At 41.3% G+C, this 25,467-nt stretch overlaps 1 protein-coding gene across 1 annotated transcript in view; it reads right to left on the reverse strand.

The window, feature by feature from the left end:
• CFAP46 (cilia and flagella associated protein 46) overlaps positions 1–25,467 on the reverse strand; it is an 86,065-nt gene that overhangs the window by 37,848 nt on the left and 22,750 nt on the right. Inside the window, exons 18-36 of the mRNA XM_077930405.1 lie at positions 23,973–24,112; positions 21,800–22,012; positions 20,155–20,371; positions 18,297–18,446; positions 17,476–17,583; positions 16,602–16,783; positions 13,584–13,715; positions 11,684–11,852; positions 11,215–11,293; positions 10,976–11,114; positions 9,675–9,858; positions 8,459–8,618; positions 7,437–7,597; positions 6,462–6,581; positions 5,209–5,277; positions 4,966–5,127; positions 4,172–4,320; positions 2,420–2,518; positions 1,477–1,597 (exon numbers count right to left, since the gene is read on the reverse strand). Coding sequence (XP_077786531.1) covers positions 1,477–1,597; positions 2,420–2,518; positions 4,172–4,320; positions 4,966–5,127; positions 5,209–5,277; positions 6,462–6,581; positions 7,437–7,597; positions 8,459–8,618; positions 9,675–9,858; positions 10,976–11,114; positions 11,215–11,293; positions 11,684–11,852; positions 13,584–13,715; positions 16,602–16,783; positions 17,476–17,583; positions 18,297–18,446; positions 20,155–20,371; positions 21,800–22,012; positions 23,973–24,112 — 2,754 coding nt within the window. The remainder of the gene's footprint in view (positions 1–1,476; positions 1,598–2,419; positions 2,519–4,171; positions 4,321–4,965; positions 5,128–5,208; positions 5,278–6,461; positions 6,582–7,436; positions 7,598–8,458; positions 8,619–9,674; positions 9,859–10,975; positions 11,115–11,214; positions 11,294–11,683; positions 11,853–13,583; positions 13,716–16,601; positions 16,784–17,475; positions 17,584–18,296; positions 18,447–20,154; positions 20,372–21,799; positions 22,013–23,972; positions 24,113–25,467) is intronic.

Consider the following 25,467-nt stretch of genomic DNA (forward strand, 5'->3'; position numbering starts at 1 on the left):
CCTTCTGGTTGGGTTTCCCCAGCCACTCTGGGCGGCTCCCAACAGATTATTAAAAACACGATAAAACACCAAACACTTAAAATTCCCTAAACAGGGTTGCCTTCAGATGTCTTCTAAAAGTCAGATAGTTGTTTATTTCCTTGACAGCTGATGGGAGGGCATTCCACAGGGCGGGTGCCACCACCGAGAAGGCCCTCTGTCTGGTTACCTGTAACCTCACTTCTTGAAGTGAGGGAACCACCAGAAGGCCCTCAGCGCTGGACCTCAGTGTCTGGGCTGAATGTTGGGGGTGGAGACGCTCCTTCAGGTATACTGGGCTGAGACCATTTAGGGCTTTAAAGGTCAGCACCAACACTTTGAATTGTACTTGGAAACGTACTGGGAGCCAATGTAGGTCTTTCAAGAACGGTGTTATGTGGTCTTGGTGGCTGCTCCCAGTCACCAGTCTAGCTGCCTCATTCTGGATTAGTTGTAGTTTCCGGGTCACCTTCAAAGGTAGCCCGATGTAGAGGGTATTGCAGTAGTCCAAGAGGGAGATAACTAGAGCATGCACCACTCTGGCGAGACGGTGGGCAGGTAGGGTCTCAGCCTGCATACCAGTTGGAGCTGGTAGACAGATGCCCTGGACACAGAATTGACCTGCGCCTCCATGGACAGCAGCGAGTCCAAAATGACTCCCAGGCTGCGCACCTAGTCCTTCAGGGGCACAGTTACCCTATTCAGGACCAGGGAGTCCCCCACCCCCGTCCCCCCAAACTGTACTTCTGTCTTGTCAGGATTCAACCTCAATCTGTTAGCTGCCATAAGCCTGTGCATAAGATTGTGCAAACGCCTCAAAAATCTGCAGTACAGGAGGCAGAAATAAGAGGTGCATGCAGTTTTAAAATAATGAAACGAAGTATGGTGTAGGTGAGTGAACAGCTGAGGAAGAAGCAGCTGAGGAAACCAACACCAGACAGGACAATAGGCCCGGGGGGGGGGGGGATAGTGAAGATACTGGGCACTTTGACTCTAGAAAAATAGCTGATGGAGAGAAGGCCACCTGTAGCAGCCTGCTGGGGAGGCAGATCTTAAGCAAGAGACCTGAATCAAGGAAAATTCCTGCATAAAAATGGTATAAAATCTTGGGTCCAGTGGAGGACAAAGCAACAGGATTCTAGTTAAAGATGTGTGGTGCATCACCAATTACTCCCCTTTAACCAAATCAGCTACATTAGGAAATGCCTTCGTGAAGATGTACTTTTTCTTAAGTGTCAATAATAAAAGGAAAAACTCAGGAAAGCCTTAAACTTCCATCTCTACAAGTTTTCGCCCACTGGGCCCAGCAGCAATTAAGGGATATACTGCTAACAATGGAAGCCATAGTTTACTGCATGGCATTCACTCAATTGACCTTGTTTCTAAAAGCCATAAAGTGTTTAAAGCCAGCAAAATGCATTCTCACTTTGATCTATTTGCAAAGTGAAAGTAAATTACCTTATCTTTTGCAGTAAGCAATTTTTTACTAATATCAGATGGCTTTAAACTGGCAAATCTGGTTTCCTTCAGCTTGTTCTGTATGGCATTCTCCTTTTTAAATGCTATCTCTTGTCTAAACCTGAATCAGAGAAAGGAGAAGGGAGAACGACTTTGCAAACAATAACAAGCAAAACAACAATGAGGATCAACATGTCAACATGGAAAGTCATTACTGAGATGTCCACGGGGCCACATTAATCATTTTGTTAATGGGTATAGAATACCAGTAACTTAAATTCACTTATACCAGCACACTGCAAAAAGCTGCTGCTCTTAGAGGAAACAACTGTTATGCTTACACTGTAATACAGTGGTGCCTCGCAAGACGAAATTAATCCGTTCCGCGAGTCTCTTCGTCTTGCGGTTTTTTCGTCTTGCGAAGCACGGCTATTAGCGGCTTAGCGGCTATTAGCGGCTTAGCGGCTTAGCAGCTATTAACGGCTTAGCAGCTTAGCGGCTATTAACGGCTTAGCGGCTTTAAGAAAAAGGAAACAAAATCGCAAGACGTTTCGTCTTGCGAAGCAAGCCCATAGGGAAATTCGTCTTGCGGAACGACTCAAAAAACGGAAAACCCTTTCGTCTAGCAAGTTTTCCGTCTTGCGAGGCATTCGTCTTGCGGGGCACCACTGTACATCCAAATCCAGGGAATGATGGACCCACCTATAGAACCCTCTCAAAAAGGTTAAAGTCAGCCACTAAGGAGGGTGACTGGGGAGCTGGATGCAATACCCATGGACCCCCACTCCCGATCCCTATTAAATAGCTGACTGGTGGAATCTCAAGCTTTATGAAAGGCTGCATGCAAATAGTCCCAGTCGCTCAACTGGAAATGGGGTGTTAGGTACGTACAGAATCCATGATGAACTTTTCAGATTACACACTTTGCTTCAGAAGATCATACCTTCCTTGTTCCATTTCATTAATGTACATTTCACCCACTGCCTTCTCATGATTAAATGCTGCTTGGCACAACTTTAAATCTAAACATATCCTGGAGAGTCTGTGAAAACAAAGGACACAATCCATACAAAATACAAATTACCTGTTGACAAGAAATGGTACTTTTGTACAATGAAGACTTGGCCCTAGTTCATTTGGAAATGTAACTGATTTCATGCAATGTGCATTCTGGAAATATGTGGCAAGAAGGGGACCTGCATAAAGCTAGAACACAATGAAGCCAAAGGGAAGCAATAGGATGTTAGGGATCCTATTAGGGATCAATTGGGGATCAGGAGTGGCTTGCTGCTAGGTATATTTAAAATCCCATTTCCATCAACAGAATTTTGAGGACTTAAAGCGCAAAACAGAACAGTCTGTCTGTCTGCATTGTCAATTAAACACAGCTTTAAAATGGACATTTTAAAACTTTCACTTTCTGGTATGGAAAGATGTTCTGCAGAAGCAGTGTTGTTGTAGTTAATCTATTACACTTTGGTTCAAGTAATGCAGTATAGTTTCAAAGAAAAAGGCAAAAACTGTATATTTAGAGGCCGCTGCAGGCCTGGAAAACCCAGCTGTCATGTCTCCAAGACAAACAGTGGCAGCAGTGAGTGGACTTCAAAGGAGAGATATTATGGGTGGAAGAGATGTATTTTGCTCCATGCTGGAGTTCCCAGATCCCTTTGCTACATCAAGTGGTGAAAGTCAGTAAAGTGGGGGGTGGATAGTTAAGCAATACTCCCCACTTCCTCACCTATAAATCAATCCCCACAAGATCACTTTGCCTAAGAGCAAGAAGGGCTAGGATTCCTAGTCATGCTATGAGTATTAATGAAGAGAAAATACTTGCCATTAACAGTCTCAGATATCACTTCTTCTGAAATAGCAAGTTAATTAGACGGGGGGGGGGGGCAGGGAATCTACACTCATATAAAAAAGTTCTGAAAATGCTTGTTTTTAAAAAACATTTTTAAAAATACATTGACTACACTGAATTTTACATAAGGTTCACTATCACCATCTAGTATATACACAAAGCCACCCACACCCTCCTACTTTTATGTTTTTGATAGCAAAAAGCTTGGAATCTGAAACACTGAAATGTAGGCTACATAAAAATATAAATGCTAAAACTTTCATTTTCAGTCACAAACATGACAAAGCACAGCCAATGAAAGTTCAAACTGCCTATATTTTTTTGTTTTTGTTTAACGTCTAAGATTTTTAATGCTCAAGCAATTACGCATACAAGCAATTTTTAGGCTTACTAGGGGTGCCATTTAGAAGGTGCAAGGGGGCACTTGCCTTTCCCTATGTTTCAGACCACGTATGATTACCTACATCAATATGAACACACATTATCCTGGTCCAGCACACTTGTTCTGCTGATCAACCAGGCAAGGGAAACCAGTGGTCATACGGACGACAGCTCTTATCAACCTTGACAACAGACTATAGTGGCTAAGACTGATGGGAGTTGTAGTCATGACCATGCTCTGCTAGTAATGGGTGAGATTCAACCTCCTTGAGATTCAGCTCATGCAGGGAACTTTGTGGGAATAACTTCTGGAACCATAAATCCATAATTTGTGGCACATCATAAAGTACAGAAAGGGATTAATTTACACACCTCAACCAAAAACAGATTTGAATTTATGAACGGCAGGGAAGTGAAATGTTTTACAGTGACTGCAGAATAATGGATACAAACCGAAGATGGTAGAGATCTGACAGACTTTTGCTTTCTACGACATCACGAGAAATGATCTCAGCCAGATGAAGAACCGGAACAGTCAAGTGAGTACATAAAATTGCCTGTAGCTCCTTAACTAAAAGGTCTAGGTAGTATAAGGTACGTGTCTGAAAATTAAAAGAATGGATGATGGAAAAGTTGTCAATACTTCTGTCTCAATTCTGCATTTTTAACGCTGAAAATGGGACAATGAAACAATGTTCTCGAATTTTATACATCAGGGAGTTGCTACACACAAATGTATACTTCGGACACATTGTCCTACCTTTTGAACCACTAAATATGCCATCTCCGTGGCAACCTGAAAATCAGCATGAAAAGAAACTTTCAACATTCTCATTAAAAATGGTTTTATCACAAAGCCAAATACGTAGGACATTTATACACAGGTAAAACTCAGGATACACAGAAAATACTATCTCTTCTTTTATGGGTGTGTGGAACTGAGCGATACAGTTCCCATGGAAGTGGTTTGCTCACGCAAACAACCCCTCTCTAGAATCAAGCTCAGGAAAAATTGGTTTTGCCTTCTTTGAAATAGAAGCTGGTCACATGCAGCACTGAACATTTGGCAGATGTTATGTCTCCAACTGAATCCACCGTGGTGTTCAGTTAGGTCACTCATCTCTACCCAATATATGTTGCCATAGCAAATCTGTTCCCTCCGACTCCAACAAGTCTTTCAAATTCATACAGATCTAAGAAGATAAGATAGTAGCCCCTACAAACCAAAATCTGGAAATGCTACTCACAGGTGCCAAAATGGTTTCCCTGTTCATAGCACAGCCACTTGAGTCCTGTTTCAAGGCATCTCTAATTTCATCAGGACATTCATAGCTAGCCCACTCCTCCACATTTGCGGGCAAGGCTTCACTTGGCCCTTTCTTCTTTGCTTTGTCTTTGGCCGACTGTGGCTGAAAAACAAGACTCTGCATTAAGGAAGTCTATTCCCCCTCCCCCCACTGAACATTAAAATATATTAAAAGAAAATGTACCTGTTTAGCGTCTTTTGAAGATTTGTCTTTTTTAGGAGGGCTTGTTGGTGAAGTCTGATTAGCAGAAGGCTTTGGAAAAAAGAGGGGGGAAAGGAAATTTTTATTACACCATAGAATAATAGTATTAATACAATATCCAGTGTTTTACACAGCTTATATACATACATACAGTTCTGCATCTGAAGCTATGTCTCACCCCACTGGATTTCACAAAGATCTGGATCATGGGCTCACATGGGCACTTGTGAATCCTACAGGTCAACCGCCATTAGTAGCATGGCATTGTCATGTCCCGCAGCACCTCCAACCACTTTTAGCTGGGTCCCCCGGGCAGTGGGAGATGTTAGATCCTCTTCAGTAGGCCAGGGAAAAGTTGAATTGGGTTCAGCTGCAGATTGGCCAATAGCAGCCAGACCAAGGGGTGGGCACTCATTAGGGGTGGGCCTGACTGAGTCCATCATAGGACTTCGCTCAGGTCTACTCCCAGAGTATTTAAGGAAAGCCAATCCAAAACTTGACATTTTTGTCTTTTGGATCCCACACCCTCTCTATAATTAAGCTGTTATCTACCCATCATGGAGCAGTGCGTATTTATGACCTTGCTATGGATTATGATTGGTCACCGTATTTGGGAGCAGGGAGGAATTTGTCCTTTAGGTCAACTGGCTGACCTGAGGGTTTCGCCTACCTCGTAGCAATTGCCACAACTATTATGGATGTGGCGTTAAGTCTTAGAGGGGAGGTTGTAAGCCTCTGCCTGCCCTTCTAAGGGAATGAGGTATTCCATTAAAGGGTTCCTGGAGCAGGTGCTCCTTCTAGATGCCGAGTTGGCTGCTAGGACCATAGCACTCCTCAAAGGCATTCTCAGTGGGGCAGTAGCTATTTAATGTATGTCATAGGACCCCATCACCAACAGTTTGACTCCTGGGAAGACTCAGCCAACAGGCGGGTTGGTTGATATAGGTTATCCCTTTCATTGAGCCAATGCATTTACATCTGTAATCAATGAAGTTATGGCCTAATGTAAACCAAAAACGTATGTTGTCACGAGTGGTCATTTAACAGGGGGTGGGGTGGCGGGTCAGCACGCCTGGGCATGCAATCTGTTTCATTGGATTGGGATGCATAGGGAGTTAAAGAAAAGGAGATTTACAGAATTCTTACTTAACAATTAATTACAGAGATAACTGTTAAGATGTAAACCATTTTCTTTGGGAGGTAAAGTATATTTTTAATATAGAAAAGTGCCTTACTTGTTTTGCATCTTTGTTTTGTTTTGCATCTTTTTTGCCTTTCGATTTGGGACTCGTTTGCTGAGTTGGAGAAACTTTGCCCATTGTCTTTAAAAAGGTTCCCGCTGCTGCCAGTGACACCTGAGCAAAAACGATTGCACTTGTTTTTAGTCGGGGAACGAAACCTACAAAAGGCCGAGTTATTTACAGCCAAATGCAGAAAATGAAAGAATTAAGACAACTGGGTAGGTTTTAGAGGTTACAGATGGTAGTGATCTCCTTTACCTACACAGATGCGAGTTAATAGCCTTGATCCTAAAACTGGTTAACTTACAGAAATTCATAGAAGAATTTCTTGTCTTACCCAACCCTCACCCTATATCTGCAGCAACCTACTGAACCATGAGGGATGGAGAACGAGGGGGATATACTGCAGAGAGGAGAGCATGGGAAACATACAATATACTTTCATCAAAACCTATATGTAATAATCTTACTTCTTTTTTGCAAATAAACTTTTCATTACATTCTTGAAGGAAAAATACAACATCAAAGCACCATGATTTACACATACAGTGGTACCTTGGTTCTCAAACTTAATCCATTCAATAAGTCATTTTGACTTCCGAAATGTTCAAAAACCAAGGCACAGCTTCTGATTGGTGCAGGTGCCCTGGAAACAATAGCTGACAGCTGCATTGGACATTCCGCTTCTGAAAAGTGTTCGAAAACCGGAACACTTACTTCTAGGTTTTCGGCGCCTGAGAACCAAAGTGTTTGAGTACCAAGGTGTTTGAGAACCAAGGTACCACTGTATATGGATGAGCATCCTTTGAGAATTATACAGAATAAGGATAGAAAAGTCAAAAGTTGTTGTAATAATCTTACTTTTCATACAATCTATGTGATTGAGAGGAATGCCAGCCAACAGTTTATAGGAAAGCTGGCATATTGACACCGTAAATCAACACACCATACTTTTTATTATTTTCTTACCTGCCAAATGCGCATCACAAAAGCATATGCCATCAAACAGTGCTGCTCGTGAAAAGGCGAACTATGTCCGGAAATGACTGCCATTACCGTGTGAGCTCTAAACAAAGCTTCTATCTGCCTTATACTTCTTAAATCTTCAATGGCAATACAGTCATTACAATCTGTGGTCAGATATAACAATAAAGCAAACGTAACCACATTCTTTCATACGAACAAAATCCAAAATCCACACTAGGTCAATACTTTTACCAGGCAACCAAAGTGTCACAAACTTGTGAACAAGCTTCAGAACTCATGATCAGGATATTAAGCAAAATGGGGGCATGGGGAAGAGCTGGCTTGGGGTGGAAGCGTTAAGTTTGTATTTAGCCACAATTTTAACATGGATTATGTTCACCTAGGTAGGTTTTTTTTACATCTAGTGACGGTAGAATGAAGAAACACATCTCATTCGCCATTACTTTAAAATAAAAAATGTAGCAGTTCTCTAGATCTGTCTGCAGTAAACTACACAGGATATTCATGGTAGAGAGTTTGTATTTACAGTGGTACCTCGGGTTAAGTACTTAATTCGTTCTGGAGGTCCGTTCTTAACCTGAAACTGTTCTTAACCTGAGGTACCACTTTAGCTAATGGGGCCTCCTGCTGCTGCCGTGCCACCGGAGCACGATATCTATTCTCATCCTGAAGCAAAGTTCTTAACCTGAGGTACTATTTCTGGGTTAGCGGAGTCTGTAACCTGAAGTGCATGTAACCTGAAGCATATGTAACCTGTGGTACCACTGTATCTTCATTTTAAAAGGAGAAGTCATGCAAGGTAAAACCTTGACACAGCAGAATCTATAAATTTAATATAAAAAGTACTGTTCAGAAAGGAGAACTATAAACAGAAGCCTAAACTAAAATATGTCCTCAGGGTCAAAGAGGAAGTTCTACAGGTTACTAAAATATCAGAATACACTGGAAAGAAAAACTCTGAAATAACTTATTTAAAGATATTTTAGATTTATTTAAAGACATACCTTCTTCTTCAGGGCTTTTTCGGAGAGGTTTCAGGTACAGTAATATATATACTGCCCAGTCCAGGTGTTTAATAGCTTCACTAAGAGGAAACTGATTGGAGTACAGCCATTCTGCAAATGCTATTAGATTATCAACTTTCTTTAATGAATATTCTTTTTTCTGTATAAAAACAGGGAATGCATTCTTAACCTAGTTGTTCTTGATAATGAATGAATGAATCTTTATTGCTAAAAGCTATTAAGCCATCACAATTGGTCACAATGTGAGAATACAAATAATTGATTTAAAACTGAACAATATCAGCAAAGCAAACATACAAAAATGTAAAAATCACTCTTGCCTATGTTAAGCACTCCACATCTCACACTCCTCCTTCTGATACTTGTCTTGGTGCCTAGCTAGCAACTTACTTGCAGCCCAGACATATTTTGCAACCTGTGCAGTAATAAATACATTATTGCCAGCCAGCAAAATAGAGATTTGCTCAAGGGGAGTTCGGTTGGAAAGAGAGCAGTTGTTCTTGAAAAATATGTTTTATTTCCTTTCAGACCAAAATAATAAGTTTAAATATGCAACCAGGAATGCATTGATCTCAGGCAAACTAGGGAACTTGTATGTCCACAGCTGTTAGGAATCCAAACATCTCAAGTTAACCAACAGCATTATTTGCAAACATACTGGCAAAGCAATATTTTAAACATCTACTGATGACTCATCATCAGTGAAAAAAAGTGGTCAGAACACAAATCAGAACAACAGAAATTGCATTATGAAAATAATGCATAAGGACAACAAGAATACTACAATAAACTTTTATGCATAGTGTCTCAAGCAACACACCACAGGGGTGTTTGTGTGTGTGTGTGTGTGTGTGTGTGTGTGTGTGTGTGTGTGTGTATGAGTGCCAATAGGATTTTATGGGCCCAAAGATTGTGCCCATGACCTACTCACAAAAGAGGACACAGATATAAACTGGTGTTATATACAAATTTATGTTCTCATTTGCAGTTGGAGTGGATAGCCCCAAAATAAATTGGCCACACACATAAAATGGCTGATGGAATGTGAACAGCAGAAACTTTCCCTGTAATTGTACTAGAAATGGCTTAACCTGCTTGATTTTTGCCTGCCATACTGCTGTTACAATCTCCACAATTTAGAAACACATACCAGTAATATTTTAAAAGTACATTTTAAAAGAAGGCAGATACAGACCTGTAAAACTTCAATTGCATTTTGGTAGCAAGACAACTGTCCCACAAGATCTGACGACACAGATGCCAGACGATGCCACATATCTGACATGTACTCTTCACTTTCATCTCTGAATTTCTGAATTTCCATTATATAGTTACGCCCAAGTCTTGACTTCACCATTACCATCTGTTTAAATATTGGGCTAGGAAAAATAATTTGACAAAATCAATGCTCATCACTGATTTGATATAAGCTGTTTTTAAGTGATATATTTAGGCTTTTATGATGCATTTTGGAATCAGAAGTCAACATATATGTGTGACAAGTACTTCTGTTTCCACCAATCTACAGCAATTAATCTTAGCCCAGAGTTCAGTCTGAAAAATGCATACGGGATAAATATGTATGAGACTTGAGACAATATTCTAACACAGGGTGGGATCCACCTAATGAGTCTCAGCAGTGGAAGATTTGCACACGGACTTCCACTCATGCAATGGGGCTTCTTTCTTCTCCTCTCCTCTCTAAACTGGCGCAGAAGGGGAGTGTTGGGGGAACCGCGAAAATGGTGCATGGGAGGAGGAGAGGGGGTGGGAATCGTTCAGTCCAGCAAGCTGAAATGCTTGAGCTGATGAATGTTCAACATAGCACGTTTAATTCCTCCCACGGCGTTTACTTCTTGAGACTTGATAATGAACACTTAATTCTAATCATCACCATTATTAATTAGTTTACACACTGCTTAATGCCAAAAGAGGTTTCTCAGTATACAACAGAACCCCAGTAGCTTCTTCAAATCTGAACAGTGACTTTTGCCTTCAACTGCTAGGGAAGTTCAACTTCCACCTGTTGTCATCTCAGAAGCACAAGAGAAAAAGCAGAAAATGTGGGGCAGCTGAACTGCCAGTGGGTTCTCAGCCAATCAGTGCAGCTTCACCTTTAAAGTTTGGAAGGGAGGGGGCCCTGAGACCATCCTGTACTATGCAAATACTACCAGAGGCAATTCACTGAGTAGGGCAGAGCACAACATTAGCCTCCTGGAATGCGTGCCACTGTTGCTCACCAGAGGAAGGGCGGTGGGATGGTTCAGTGGTTAGCAAGGTGCAACACACACCAGCAGAACCTCTGCACAACTACTTTGGGTGTGCCTCACTTTCAACCTACTCTCCTTCTCCCATTAAGGTTCTACCCCTCTTCCACACTTCCTCCTAGAGTTCCACACTCCCTCTCCATCTTTCGGATCAGTATTTCTAGATTGTAAAACAACAGCAAACACCAGCAACCCCCAACACATCCTAAGAACAATCCAAACAGCTTACAGTCTGTGCTTAGTTCGAGGGAGCATCTGATTAGCTTCATCTAAGACTTTGAGGCCTGCCTCCCAGTCATGTTTATCAGCATGTACTTGGAACAGTAATATATATAAGAATGTCCTTAAGGTCAAATCCTCATCAGCACCTTTGAAACAGATTAAAAGCAATATTTTAGATATTGCAAAGCCAATACAGCCACCTCACAAAAACCAAGCAAACTTCATGATCAAAGGGTGAGAACTTACCTGAATGCCCATCGGAGAAGCTACTGCTTTGAAAGTCTGTTGTAGGCCACTGATGCAAGTGTAACATACGCTCCATTTCCTAAATAATGAAGTAGGAGTGGGGGGAGTGTTCATGAACATTTTAATACAGTTTTGACAAAGCAAACGTCTCTGAAGGAAGGTCTATTTGGCTGGCAAAACAGCTCAAATAATGTGTGCCTTCAATGGCAGTAGACTGTGGACATGTAAGAGAGATTTGGCGGTTCGTGGGCTAAGGAGCCAAGAGAAGGGGGAAGTGAAGGGCTGTTGATTAGTTAGTTATTCTAAAGACCCAACCAGCAAATTCAGGCCCTCTTGGCAAATGTCACATAACAATATGAGTGAACTAGCCCTGATTTAGTTTTAAGTTGCTCGTTCCGTTTTGAATTGTCTGAAGGCAAAACATTCCCATAAAAGGGTATTAGATATAGAAGGTACTGCTATTTATTACCTGCTTATTTTTGGCTTCTGATGCTTTATTGATGCTCTTGATAATGATTTCAGTGGGCTTCTTGAGCTGCTGTCTATCCGCTGAGGAACCAATGAAGGGTAAGCAGCCATTCCAGAAGTGTCTAGCTGCTATCATGGCAAGAGAAAGATCCCCAGCTTCTCCTGCATACCTAGGAAGGTGGAAAACACAATACAGTCAGGTGGCTGCTGCAAAATGTAGTAAAAATTTGATTCAATTACAGTGCAGCAAGCCCAGTATCCTTTTGTAAGGATTAGATATCACATTTCCTAAATGTATTAAGGGATTCACTCCATAACAAGGGGGGTATGTTTTCTATAAACGAAAAAAGTCTATGGAAAATGTGCATCTGTTCCCACTCAAAAATATATGTATAGTATATCTTTGCACATTGTAAAGAAAAAAATTGTGTAATTGTGAATGGAACTCTAAGTTATTTAACAGATTCCTGTGGTTTTGTTGAAAATAATTTCCCATTGCCATGCTTTTAAAAAAATAACCACAGTTACATTTGCAATAGAGAGGATCCTCCATGCCTATAATTATAATTTTTGAGGAATTATATACCATCTGGTCATCACTTCATAGCAGTTTTCCCTCAGGTTAGCACAAGGTGAAAAAATAATGCGACATATCCAGATGTTTTCCCAAATGTCAGAACTTACTAGATGACCTAAATATTGCATCCAGTTTATCATTAAATTTTAAACAGAGGTGTGTTGCTTAACAGAACCTAACAGTACTTTATAGATGTTTCTTATCACCAATTGGTATTTTGTTTTTCCAAATGCAGTCTGTTCATCAAAATGGAAATGTTGCACTGATACTTCCTTACACAAATTTTTATCTGCAGATATTCAGGCCATCTGTCCATAGCATTTTTAACCTCAGAGGTACAGATTAGAGCCATGTATCTATAAAGGTGATGTTATTTCCATAAATGACATTTTTTCTAATGCTCCATTAAGATTGAAATCCAAATAATGGAGCTATTTAACCCTTAACCAGCTTCAAGCTACTTTCATATCTATCCTGAGCACATTTCCCATTATGCGATGCCAATTTAAATACATCAGAATACATAATAATTTCACAGGAAGTTGCAATGTGAGATGGTTTGATGCCATGCCTGGAGAGCAAACACGTGGGAGAAGCCATGGCTGCTTTCCCTCCCCCACAAAAATGGAAAGTGCAAATATATCTATTGCCCATGTGGTAACTCATCCAAAAACTGAAAAAACATGTGCCACAATAATTAGTAATGTCAAGCCTCCGCTAAAATTATTCTATAATGCGTAAGCCATACTGCTGAGAACTTTAAAAAAATGTCTGCTAGATCTCTGGGAGACCCGGCCCCTTTCCAAGTCCCAGGTGAGGGTGGTCAACATTCCTGTCCCTGGTTGCTTAGCAACAGTGATGCAACATCCTTAGCACCTCTGCATCTGCAGCCTTAGAACAGTGGCTCCATATTTCACTGTTTTACTTTTTTGAACAAATGAAAGTGAAGGGTCTTGGGGCCTTATACATGTATATTTCCTGTTGGTCACCCTAGACCCAGTAAGCCATAGTTGGGTACCATGATGTTTGAAGAAATCAATAGCATGCTAAGATAGCTCAGTCGGCAGAGCATGAGATTCTTAATTTCAGGGTTTTGAGCCCCATGTTAGGTGAAAGATTCATGCACTAGATAACCTTCATGGTATCTACCAAATCTACAATTCTGTAACTCTATGCTATAAGGAGAATATGAATGTTCTGCGTGGGTAAAAATTCTGATTTTGTCAATACTCTTCATTGCATGGGTTTTGCATATGTATAGGATATATACATGTGTTATTTTAAAGGAAAGGAAACTTAATATGATCCAAAACGTGCAACATACCTTGCACTTTCAACAAAGAGTTTTGATGCCGCCAAACGCATATGTTTCTTCCCAGCCAAATTTTCCATCATACTCTTCCCTTGTGTACAAGCAGCAATGCTTAGCATTCCCTGTCTCTCCGCATAATCGCTCCTGTAAAAAACAAGCCATTGCCAACTGGAGTTAACATTACCGTACAATATAGGTCAAAAACTAGGCTTTAAAACCATCTGCCAGCACAAGGATGTTCGTGTCCCTTGGTGGGAAGCATCTACCTGTGGAACGCTCTGAAAATCAGATTGTCTGAACTTGATACAAGTTCACACTTCAATTGTATAAACACTAGATATTGTTCCAACACAGAAAAGCTAAACAGAAAGCTAAAATTGGAAGAAGAAAAAAACCAACAGCCACCTCATATACCACCTAAGTAAATAAAAACCTGGAACTCATTCTACCTTCAGGGAGGTAGCTGTGTTGGTCTGACGCAATCGAAATAAAAAAAAAATTTTTTTTGTCCAGTAGCACCTTAACTAAGGTTGTTCTGGGTATAAGCTATTGTGTCTGAAGAAGTTTGTATGCACACAAAAGCTTATACCCAGAACAAACTTAGTGCTACTGGACAATTTATTATTAATTATTATTATTATTATTATTATTATTATTATTATTATTATTATTCATTCCATCTTGTCTGCCTTATCTGCTTCTTTTTGGGAAAAGAGAGATAAAAGACTACAGTTGAAAAGCGCTGATTGGGAGTTTCGGTTCTGAGGCATGGATTAAGGTGGGTGAGAGGGGGGACGTGCCCCAGGGAGTAGGTTAGGGGGGCATTCTGCGTAGGAGAGAGAGGCGAGAGGCATGCCATGCCTGCTGCACAGTGTCAGTAACTTGTTAGTTTAGTAATATCTGCATGATCCTTGTTCTGATGTTATGTCTGAATAGCTCAAGAGATTTTGATAACAAAGCTTATCCTTTCATTCACGAATTGTTCTGAAACCTGATACAAATCCAATGTATTCATTTTATCCAGGATGACCAGTGATCTGGCCAATCGTATTCTGCTTGTGGCAAAATCTGAAGCATCTGAGTTCACAGGGAAATTTCCTGTCCATTTGCATAAATGTCCGTGGTCGTTTCCTTGGCAGAAACAGCACATGGCCATTCTGTGCACCATCTGCAAAAGCCCATAGTACCAGCCTGAAGTGCCAGCCGATTTAGGCTCGGCAGCCTCTTTGTCCCGGTATGAATGTTTTCGTTTCCAGGATGTACTCTACAACTTGAGAGACTGGCTCTTGCTACAGCAATGGCGTTCGGAGCAGGATTTATTTAAAGGAATTCCATTGCGAAGAGGGGGATTGCACCTTTAAAATCAAAGTCTCCACGCAAAATGTTATGCCTCCACACAGTTCTGAGAGGCCGTTTCAGCTCTTCTTCAGTATTTTTATAGTATCATTACTATATAATGTTACAATATAATGTTACATGATATTATCTCAATGTCGAAAACCACCTTGGGTACCATTTTTGAGAGAAAGAAATACCACAACAAATCTGATAAACTGAAATGGTCTAGAGGACATGCAAAAGGCATATGGATAATATACAGTTCAAAACAACCTATGCCGTTAAAACCTGAATGAAAATGAATAGGAGTTTGGGAAGGCTTCTCATATCAAGCTGAAATGCTAAAAATCATTTACAGGAAATAATCTGGACAGCTGGGATATACAAATTATTCGTGTACAAATTGCAGATATTGGAAACTGGGAGGATTCAGCATAAAAATGGGCCAAGGAAAAAGAAGAAGCACTTCTTCTCTACCTCCTGGTTTTCTGCTTAAAACTTCATCCTCCTGTGGTTGATTCTCTCTCTTTATTTATTTAAAAGGATCAATGTTACATGCAACTGTATACCATGTTTAGTTTGGCCCTATTTACTTTTACCCTTATGACTATCCTGAACATAGACAGATACAACCTAGGGCAAATAGTATAATGCAATAATTATTATATCCATTAGAGGTCAGCAGAGTTCTATTGTACATATTCAGAAGGAAAATATAAAAGCATTTTCCCAGCCCCTGCTATGCCGTATTTATCTTTCAGCTCTAATATTCATAATGAACTGTATTTATCAACAGCATGAAAACTCTCGGGTTAAAGTTGGCTAAAGGACACTGATAAAAGATGGGATGCTATTTCCATTCATTAGATATGGGAATGGAATGGAAAACCCGAGAGAGTATTTCACAAACTAAGGAATGCTTGAGAACAAAATATTTCATATGCAGCAGTGTAGTTCAAGAGAAAGATGCGGATAAAATAGATTCATCCACAAAACTACTATTCAACAGTCAATACTGCAGAGACTGAAGAGCAAGAGAATGACCACCCAAGGGCCCATACAGATGTAACGGGAAATATCTCAACAGAGGTAATGGGACGCAGGATTGCATGGGTAACTTCAGTCATCCCACCACAAACAATGTGATTAAATATAACAAGCATCTTATACCAACTTCAAAGCCTAGTTAAGAGAACTTGGAACCTTGTAGCTTTAACTAACAGTTAATGGTGTCAAAATATTACTTAACCGAGGAAAGGATGGAATGGGGAAATTCCTCTTGGAAGGGTCTGTGCTGTTCCAAATATCTTAACTGCTGTTAAGAGATCAGCTCTGTTACATCTGCACCAGCTTCTGCCCCAGGGAAAACCCTGCACGATGGGGCTTAGGATTGGGAGAACCCCCAGAAGAGGGCATAGGGGGAGAGATGGGGAGATCACTCTGTCTGGTAAGCTAATAAACATGCACAGATGGAAAAATTGTAACAATACAATGTTGAATTCCACCCCATATTTAAATATAATTAATGGGGTGGTATTCAATTAAGTTTTACTCAGAATGGATCCACTGAAATTAATGAACATGATGAAATTAGGTCCATTAATTTTAACAGGTCTACTCTGGATAAAACTTAGCTGAATACCACCCAATGTTTCTTAGAAGTCGAGATTTGTTAGTCATGCATCTACTTACATTGCCTTTTTCTTTGCATCCGTGTTGTATGCTGCTTTATCATCTAATTCCAAAGCCTTCTGAGAGCAAGTCATAACCATTTCATGATCATGGATGGTGTGCGCAAAATGTGCAAGTCTGGTCATTGTCTGAAGTTCCACGAGTGAGTCTGACCAACTGCACTCCAATGCCATTTTCACCAACTGCAAATAATAGTCAGATAATATTTTCCTGTGTCCACAATGCCAACATCTAATATTTTCAGTCTAAGATATTTCACAGAATGAGATATTGCACACTGTTGTTGTGCAGCACTGGGAGCACCTGATGCTGCAGTGCTGTGCAAGTATGGATCTGTTTGGAAACAGAGATGGCAAACTACTGAGAATACCATGTAGAAGTGGGATATAATACATGAGCAAATAAAATTAAGGAAAACTCTTTGAAGAATTCAAAGAAACCTATCTCCTTTGCATTGGAATTGAAATCCTAAAGGCAACCATGTTCTCAGTGCCTGTTTTTTTTAGAGCACAAAGCCTTCATTTCTCAAGAGGCTCAGAATGTAGATAGAATCATAGACTTTGGATCACTTGGGCCGAAGAAAGAGAATAATTGAATCTCCTCTTAATGAGAACACTAGCAAAGGGTAGCAGCCCTGGCCAGAGCTAGTCCAGGACATTTATAGGTTGAGTTGGCTTGCATGTAAGCCAAAAGGTGACTTGGCAAGAACACACAATTACGTGAGCTCCCAGAGAACAAACAGCGTTTGCAGCTGTGCTCATGTGAGTGAGCTAAACCATGGTTTGGTTTGGCTCAGCTTGCCATAGTTTGCCTCACTTAAACCAAGCTACTAGCTGTAATTGCACACATACAGTCAAAAGAACAACATACGTACATGAGAGAGGTTTGGAAGCGAAAACTCCATGAGACCCAAACCATTGCAGGAGTACATTTCCAAACCAATAAAAACTTTTGCCATGGGAGTGAACCCCTCTTCATTACCCTGAATAGAAAGAGACATCAATATTCAGGGTGTTTGCAGAAAACAAGGCATATTATTGAATAGCTAAGGACCGATACTTTACACTACTTACTAATCCACATGGATAACTCTATAATGACTTTGGGTTGTATCTAATGGTGGTTTTGCTTTAATGTAAATAACTGCTGCTTGGGCGAGTGAGGGCACCTGATTTGTTCCCTCAATCCACTTAAGCTGCCTGCCCCTCCTGACAAGCTGCTGCTGAAAGTCAAGGATTTGCTGGGACGGAATGGGATGCAGTTTAGAGGATTGCAGCAGAAGGGGGCAGACCTGCAAAAACAGGGTGCCCTGACTTCCACGAGCAGAAGTGTTTCCGGCTAACTGCCTGCTTTCCTGTATGAGAACGGGAAAGGAGGAAATGAGCTCTCTTTGCAGTAATGACTCTACAGTGGTACCTCGGGTTAAGAACTTAATTCGTTCTCCAGGTTCTCAACTTTTCTCAACTTTAGCTAATGGGGCCTTCCGCTGCCGCCGCACGATTTCTGTTCTCATCCTGAAGCAAAGCTCTTAACCCGAGGTACTATTTCTGGGTTAGCGGAGTCTGTAACCTGAAGCGTCTGTAACCTGAAGCGTCTGTAACCCGAGGTACCACTGCATTCCGTCCCTGAAACAAAGTATTTATTGAGAAGTGCCCAACAGTGGACTTTATTTTTTCAAACAATTAGGCTTGCTACCTCGTCATCGACTCCAAGCCACTTCCCAATCTGATGCTGGACTAGCTGTTTGGCTTTCACCCAAGTAGCAATGACCTGTTGACGCATAGCAGCAGGCACCGGCTCATCAGGTACACTCCCATTTGGCAAATGCATAGCAAATTCACAAACCTAAAGAAGAATATTTTGCAAATGTGAAAGAAGAAAAAGTTAATGCATGCACACAATTAACAAATATGCTGTGTTATCCAGTTGTTGAACTGAGATTACTACACTTGGTATATTTTCTCCCAAAAAATCAATGGTGAGATTAATAATCTTGGCTTATTTATTTATTTATTTATAATATTTCTATACACTCTTTTATAAGTTGTCAAGGTGGCATACATAAAACACAGAAGTGGGAAGGATAAATCAGGAAACCTCCCAGACCAATCTCAGGTGCTCCCACCACAAATCTCCAACACTTTACTCATTCTCCAAATCTACCAACCCCCAGAACACACCCTCTATCTCCCTCCCCTTCCCTTGGTGGTGGAATGGTAGCAGCAAGTAGACAGCTGAAAATTTTGCCTCTTTCCCTCTCCTCCTTCCCCTCTGCCTTGTTGCTATGAAGGGACAGAGTAGACAGTAGTAGCTGTACTTGTTTCAAGGGCTCCTGACATTGTCTAGCTCACCATTATTCTTTAAACCCTAGTGTGAGCACCTTGAATTGTACCCAGAAACAAACTGGCAGCCAACAAAAAGCTGTTGTACAACAAGTGTTCATGTGAGTTCTAGAGGCAACGCCAGCAAGCAATCTTGGACAAGCTGAAATTTCCAAGTCATCTTCAAGGGCAGCCCACATAGAGCACATTCCAGTATTCTAATCTGGAAGTTACCAGAGCACAGAGTGCTATGGCCCAAAGGGGGCCACAGCAGACAAGCCAGTCGGAGCTGGAAATACAGTGGAACCACAGTTGTCGAATGTAATCCATTCTGGAAGACCGTTCGACTTCCGAAACGTTTGACAACGGAGGCGCAATGGGCGGTCAGCCATTTCAATGGATAAAAGGGAGAAACGCACCTCGGAACCCGTTTGACTTCCGAGGCGTGTTCGAAAACGGAAGCATTCACTTCCGGGTTTTTGGTGTTTGGGTTCCGAGACGCTCAAAAACCGAGGTTCCAGTATAACAAATAACAACAACAACAACAACAACAATATAATTTATTATTTATACCCAGCCCCACTGGGCAGCTCCCAACAAATTGACACTCCTAGCCACCAAGGATCCCTGAGCTTCAAGTGACCATGTTGGATCCCGAAGCTGCAAACCTCCTCTTTCAAGCAGAGTGCAACTCCATCCAAAACAAGCTGTCTTCCCATCTCCTGGACTCAAGAACTTGGAACACATAATGCCACTGTCTCTTTGGGATTCAGTTTCAATTTGTTGACCCATATCAACCCATTGCTGTTTCAAGCACCAATCCTCCATGCAGTTAAACAAGAAGCATTATGCCAGTTCAAGGATACATTTCAGAAAGGGGGGGGGGGAAAGGAGTTGGGGGGGCACAGAGCACAGCCAGTGAGGAGAGCAGAGTGTCCCAAGGGACAGAAAGAGTGGCTTGGGGGGCCACATTCAGATCCCAGGCCTGAGGTTACCCACCCATGGGTTTAGGTCATACGCAACTAGATGGCCTAATGATCTAACTTTCTCATGTAGCTTTCCATGCTCCTAATATGAATAAATATCCTCTAACAGTCTTTACACCCAAGGCCCTGGACAACTGGGAGCAAAACAAACAGCACCTTCTCGCCCAGGCTTAACAAGCTGGCCAGCCCAGCTCTACACAGCCTGTCCTCCATACAGAAGACAAATGGGATGAAAAAAAGGTGCACCTCTATGGCTGCTTTAATATCATGGATCCCAGCCGAATCCACAGATAACACTGGCGCGGAAGATAACGTTGGTACTTTTGGAGCAGTCTTTCTACGTTTGGTGGGCCCTTCTTCCGGAACTTTCTTTTCATCGGGTTTGGAAATAGGCTTTGGGATCCAAGGAAGAATTAGGCCCCGAGCCAGAGCGTTACACAAGGTCACCAAAATAGTAGTATTCCTGAACAAGAAACAAAACGAAGGACGGAAAACCACCCACAAAGATATCGTTACAAACAGAATATGGAAGCACGTTTCACCACCTACATAAATAAATAAAAATACATGCGAAGATTAAAATGCATATGCTCTGTATAACATACCTGAAAATTATGGTAAGAATATACAAATATGCTAACATTTAAGTAAGAAATATAAGCTCAGTGACCAAAATGGGGAGAAATTCTCATACGTCCCAATCTTCTTGGGATCAGAATTAAAACTCACAAGTCCTCCATTCAACTTCTTGCCATGTCTGAGTGATAACAGAGTGTTTGTAACAATCTCCTTTTAGCTAGTTGTTGTATGACCGACGGCCTCTCTCATCCAGCCTCCTTTCCAAATAATGCTTGAAAAGTGTAGGATTATGTACAGTATGATAATAGCACTGACACGATATTCCTGTCCTGACATAATAAAAGGGGAATAGCCTGTTTCCATCTACATATCGTGGGTGAAATACGTGCAAGTCCTGGAATGTAGGACTGCACTGCCTCCTAAGAAATACCTTTTTTTTGTACTGTCAGCAGCTCCATGTCAGGGAGAGTGTACCACTTTCACAACTCAGCAGGGACCATGTGGAAGTGTCAGTTGTAAGAATCATTGCCTCTACATGGGGTCTATATCTATGGCTGCCACAAGCTGTAAGATGACAGTGGCCTGGAAAATGGATTTCGCAAACCGTGGTGGCTGCCAGGGTAGAACGCCTACAGCATACATTCAACACCTTTGCGTGATCCCTGCTGGCAGAACTGCATAGCCCCCTCTTGACTAACATGTAGTAGGGATGCTAATAGTCTGATCTGGTTACAAAACATCATCCAGTTTTTTCCAACAGGAAAAAAAATGAAATACAATTATAAACCAGTAAATAGTTCATAATAGCTTACATACTAGTTATATTTGTAATTCAGCTGGCCTGCAAGCCATGTCACATAGCCTGTCTTCTTTTAAAAAAATAGAACAACAAAAACTTTTAAAAACTCAAACCAGGTTGATATTAATTGCTAACTATTTACAATAAACCCTGTGCATTAAATCTGAATGCACCTAACAGAATCTGTCTAAATGCCAAGCTATTCAGAATTAAGGTAATGGTGCATGCACACATTTTCCTTTTGACTATGCACAGCACAGTTTCATTGCTATTGGCCACTCTGATGTCACTTATAAAAACTGTGTTTAGTCACTATTTCAGATGGATGAGATTTGGTTAGATAAAGCATATAAAGTATGAAAATCAGCTGAAACATGCTACTGATTACCACAATAAAATCCTTCCAAACCAATGTATTTTAGTAATGCTGAGGCACAGCATGGTAAAAATAAAAGTTATGGCGTTAGTAAAATAATTCTACACAAAACATCCCATCAAACTTTTAGAACTTACCCAAAATGTCCAATATTCCTAACTGCACTGAAAAGAGTATGCAGGGATTCCACAAGTTCTCTTTGTCTTTTTGCAGCAATAAGGTGTTTATTGTGATTTAAGACATACACTACAGTGTTATGTACAATCCATGCTTCATTTAACTCTTCTCCAATTTTGGCAGCCCGTAGAAAGTTTTCCATAGCATACTGAGACAAGCGGTCAATCCAGGAGCTATGAAATTGAGAGTAAGCAAGGATTTTTATATTGCTCCCCCTGCTGAGAATAAAACAGCAAAATGCATACACTTAGGAGTACCAGCCCTCAAGTCTCTCAAACACTATTATTTCCAAATGCTACCATTAAAATAGCTATAGTTCAATCCTCAGACCTTCTTTTTGCTTTTCTGTTTTACTAAGACCAAAGTAACCCAGGGTCATGAATACACTCATGCTCCTTAAATGTACATATTCATATATACATGCACAATCGCCAACACAACCTTCATATAGAAATACAAAGAGTATTCTGACTTCCCAAGGATTGAAAAGGCAGAGTTGTGGAAACTTATGGTTTTCCCACATCCTGATCTCCACATTGCCAGCTGCTGCCTTAACTTTCTAAAAGTCCACTCCATCCACACAACCCACAACTGAAGTTATCTTCTGCCCCACGTGAGAAAGGTTTTCTCTAATGAGCAAAGAGCAGTCTTGGTGGATTTTCAATAGGAAACAAGATTGGGGCAAGGATGTGATTATCAAAGCCCAGTCCCATTGGCCTTTTACAAAAATGGGAAGAGATGAGAACTTGATCAAACCATATTCCCCCATCCTAAACTTTACATCTTCTAGGAAAGTCTGATCTAAACTGGCCCAAGTTAATGTGCAGTAAAATAGATATTTGACCATAGTCCCTTTGCATTTGTTTCTACCAACCATTCTGACCAGGAGGAGTTGTGCATTTGGTCTGAAAATTTTGGAGCCCCAAGCTTAATGAAGTATCAGCTTTTACAGTTTGATAGTACATCCATGAGGCAGCAAGGTATGTATGCTGGCAGGAGAAATAAAACGACGGAACAACCATTGTCAAAGGGAATGCAGATGAAAATAATTAAGGATGAATAATTTCCCACTAGATACTTCTTTGGTGCAATGCTTTCTTAAACCGCGTACAGATTTCTAATTATTTTAATGTGGGCCTGCTGCTTTTCAGCTGCAGGATTCTGTCTAACTTATCTACAGTGACAGGGTCCCTCCAGGACATGAAAGATCAGTGAACCACTCTGCCTTGCTTTTCTGGAAAGCTGAAATATGCAGCCATGTAGCTTCAAGCAGCATTTCCAGTAGCAGCAGTTCATATTGTCATGCCCCATGCATCGTATGTCATGCTTATTTAACAAATTTATGTCTTCTTGCTTCCAAGTTGGACTGAAGCCTTTGCCTCTTTTTTTAATTAAACATGAGAGATCTGTTTCAAGGGTCTCTGTTTCAAGTATTTATTTGGCACTGCATATAAAACCAGCTGACCCCGATTGCCTAATATTTTTTAATCCCAGACAGTTGTGGTGTCCATTTATTCATATACCCTAGTAGTTGGTAGTTAGCTCTGTGGGGAGGGGGACTCTGTGGCTGGGCATGCAATGTGCATTTTTGAACACATTACTTGGCTGGACAAACCCATTGCAAAAATTGGAGAAGTGCAAATTTCCAAGTATGGCTATGTTTCATAGAATGATAGAATTGTAGAGTTGGAAGGGACCAGGAGGGTCATCAAGTCCAAAGCCCTGCAATGCAGAGTTTTTTTTGCCCAACATGGGGCTCGAACCCACAACCCTGGGATTCATAGATGTACTTATTAATATAATTGTGATAAATCTACTGGAGAGTCAACTTTTACTGGACAGATTTGGGTGTCAACAATAAGCTAAGAGATGTGCTACCCTCAAAGTATATTCTTGCCAATATTAATGACTGTGAAAAATGCAGGTGTGGAAAAATGAACAATGACCAAATGAGGCCAATATTCAAATTTTGCATTTCAGAGTTTAGACAACCACACAAAAATTTAAAAGATGACCCCTAAAATTCACTTAAAGATCACATTCACAATTCAAAAATTAGTATACATATGTAACTGCTCTAAGGGTTAATTGCAGTGAGAGCATGAGAAAAGCAGGTTCTTCAGATCAAACCACCTGTATGTCTTCCATTCTGACTCATGCCCAGTTTGTGCTTTGTGCATAGCATGTCCTGCAGAGTGCAAACTCGTATCTACAGGGACAACGGCGGGATCATTCAGCTGGACACCTTCCGTTCTTAATAACTGAATAGTAGCCTAAAAGAGGAGGCACAAGAGGGAAAACAGAAAACAAGGCGTTGATGGCATATGCGGCATCAAAATTATACATCTTCTAAAACATAAGTGGGGACACGGGTGGCGCTGTGGGTTAAACCACAGAGCCTAGGACTTGCCGATCAGAAGGTTGGCGGTTCGAATCCCCACGATGGGGTGAGCTCCCATTGCTCGGTCCCTGCTCCTGCCAATCTAGCAGTTTGAAAGCACGTCAAAGTGCAAGTAGATAAATAGGTACCGCTCTGGCAGGGAGGTAAACGGCATTTCCGTGCGCTGCTCTGGTTCGCCAGAAGTGGCTTAGTCATGCTGGCCACATGACCCAGAAGCTGTATGCCGGCTCCCTCGGCCAGTAAAGCGAGATGAGCGCCACAACCCCAGAGTCGGCCACGACTGGACCTAATGGTCAGGGGTACCTTTACCTAAAACATAAGTAGCTGTGGCTTGGAGGGCAAAGGTGTCTGGTCCATCTAGCTCAGTATTGTCTTCACTGACCAGCAGAAGCTCTCCAGGGTGAGAGTGCCAGCTTGGCCCTGTGACCATGGGTGCTCAGGGCTGTGGGTGCCATGCAGTGTGCATGGCCCTGGCACCGAAATATGTGGGTGCCCGGCCCCTTCATGGGGAATTTTGTGGGTGCTCGGGCATCCAGGGAGTTGCCACCTATGCTCCACGTTTTCAGGGAATTGAACCTGGGCAAAGTAGATGCTTTATCCCTGAGTTACAGCTGTTCTCCTTACAGGAGAGGGAAGAAAGGGAGCATGCCAGCCGAACACTAATATGCAGGTTTCTCTACATGTTTTGTCAGCTCAAGCAATCCGTCTTTCAATAATCCATCACACTGGGGGAAAAAGACAAAGCTTAACTGAGGAGGAGAGCTGGGAAGAAATGTACTGCTGTGCCATGCGGGAGGAAAAAACTGAGGGGAGCGTGCCTTCCTCCCACAATTCTTCGCCCCTGCCTGCAATCATGTGATGAGAATAAACCCACATCATTGGCCCGGCATCCCACAAGGTAAATTATCAAACTCTGAAGAACAATATTTAGTAGTTGTAGCATCCTTTTAACCCTGTACTTTTAGAGAAATTCCATCCTCTGGATCTTTTAGTGTGGTAGCACCCACACTTTGGAAACCCTTGCCGATTGACACCATGCAGGTGCCTTCCTTGTATTCTTTAAGGTGTCTGCTAAAAGCATTTTTGTGTTGGCAAGCCTATCCAGACATGTAGACTGTTGACATAAGTTTTAATCTAGTTTTTACCTTACAATTAATTTAATTATTTTACAATGTTTTAAATAGCTGCTTTTAACAGTGTGGTATGCGTTGTTGTTTTTTTACTGAT

Source organism: Podarcis muralis, chromosome 6, assembly GCF_964188315.1.
Source record: "Podarcis muralis chromosome 6, rPodMur119.hap1.1, whole genome shotgun sequence".
Lineage (NCBI taxonomy): Eukaryota > Metazoa > Chordata > Lepidosauria > Squamata > Lacertidae > Podarcis > Podarcis muralis.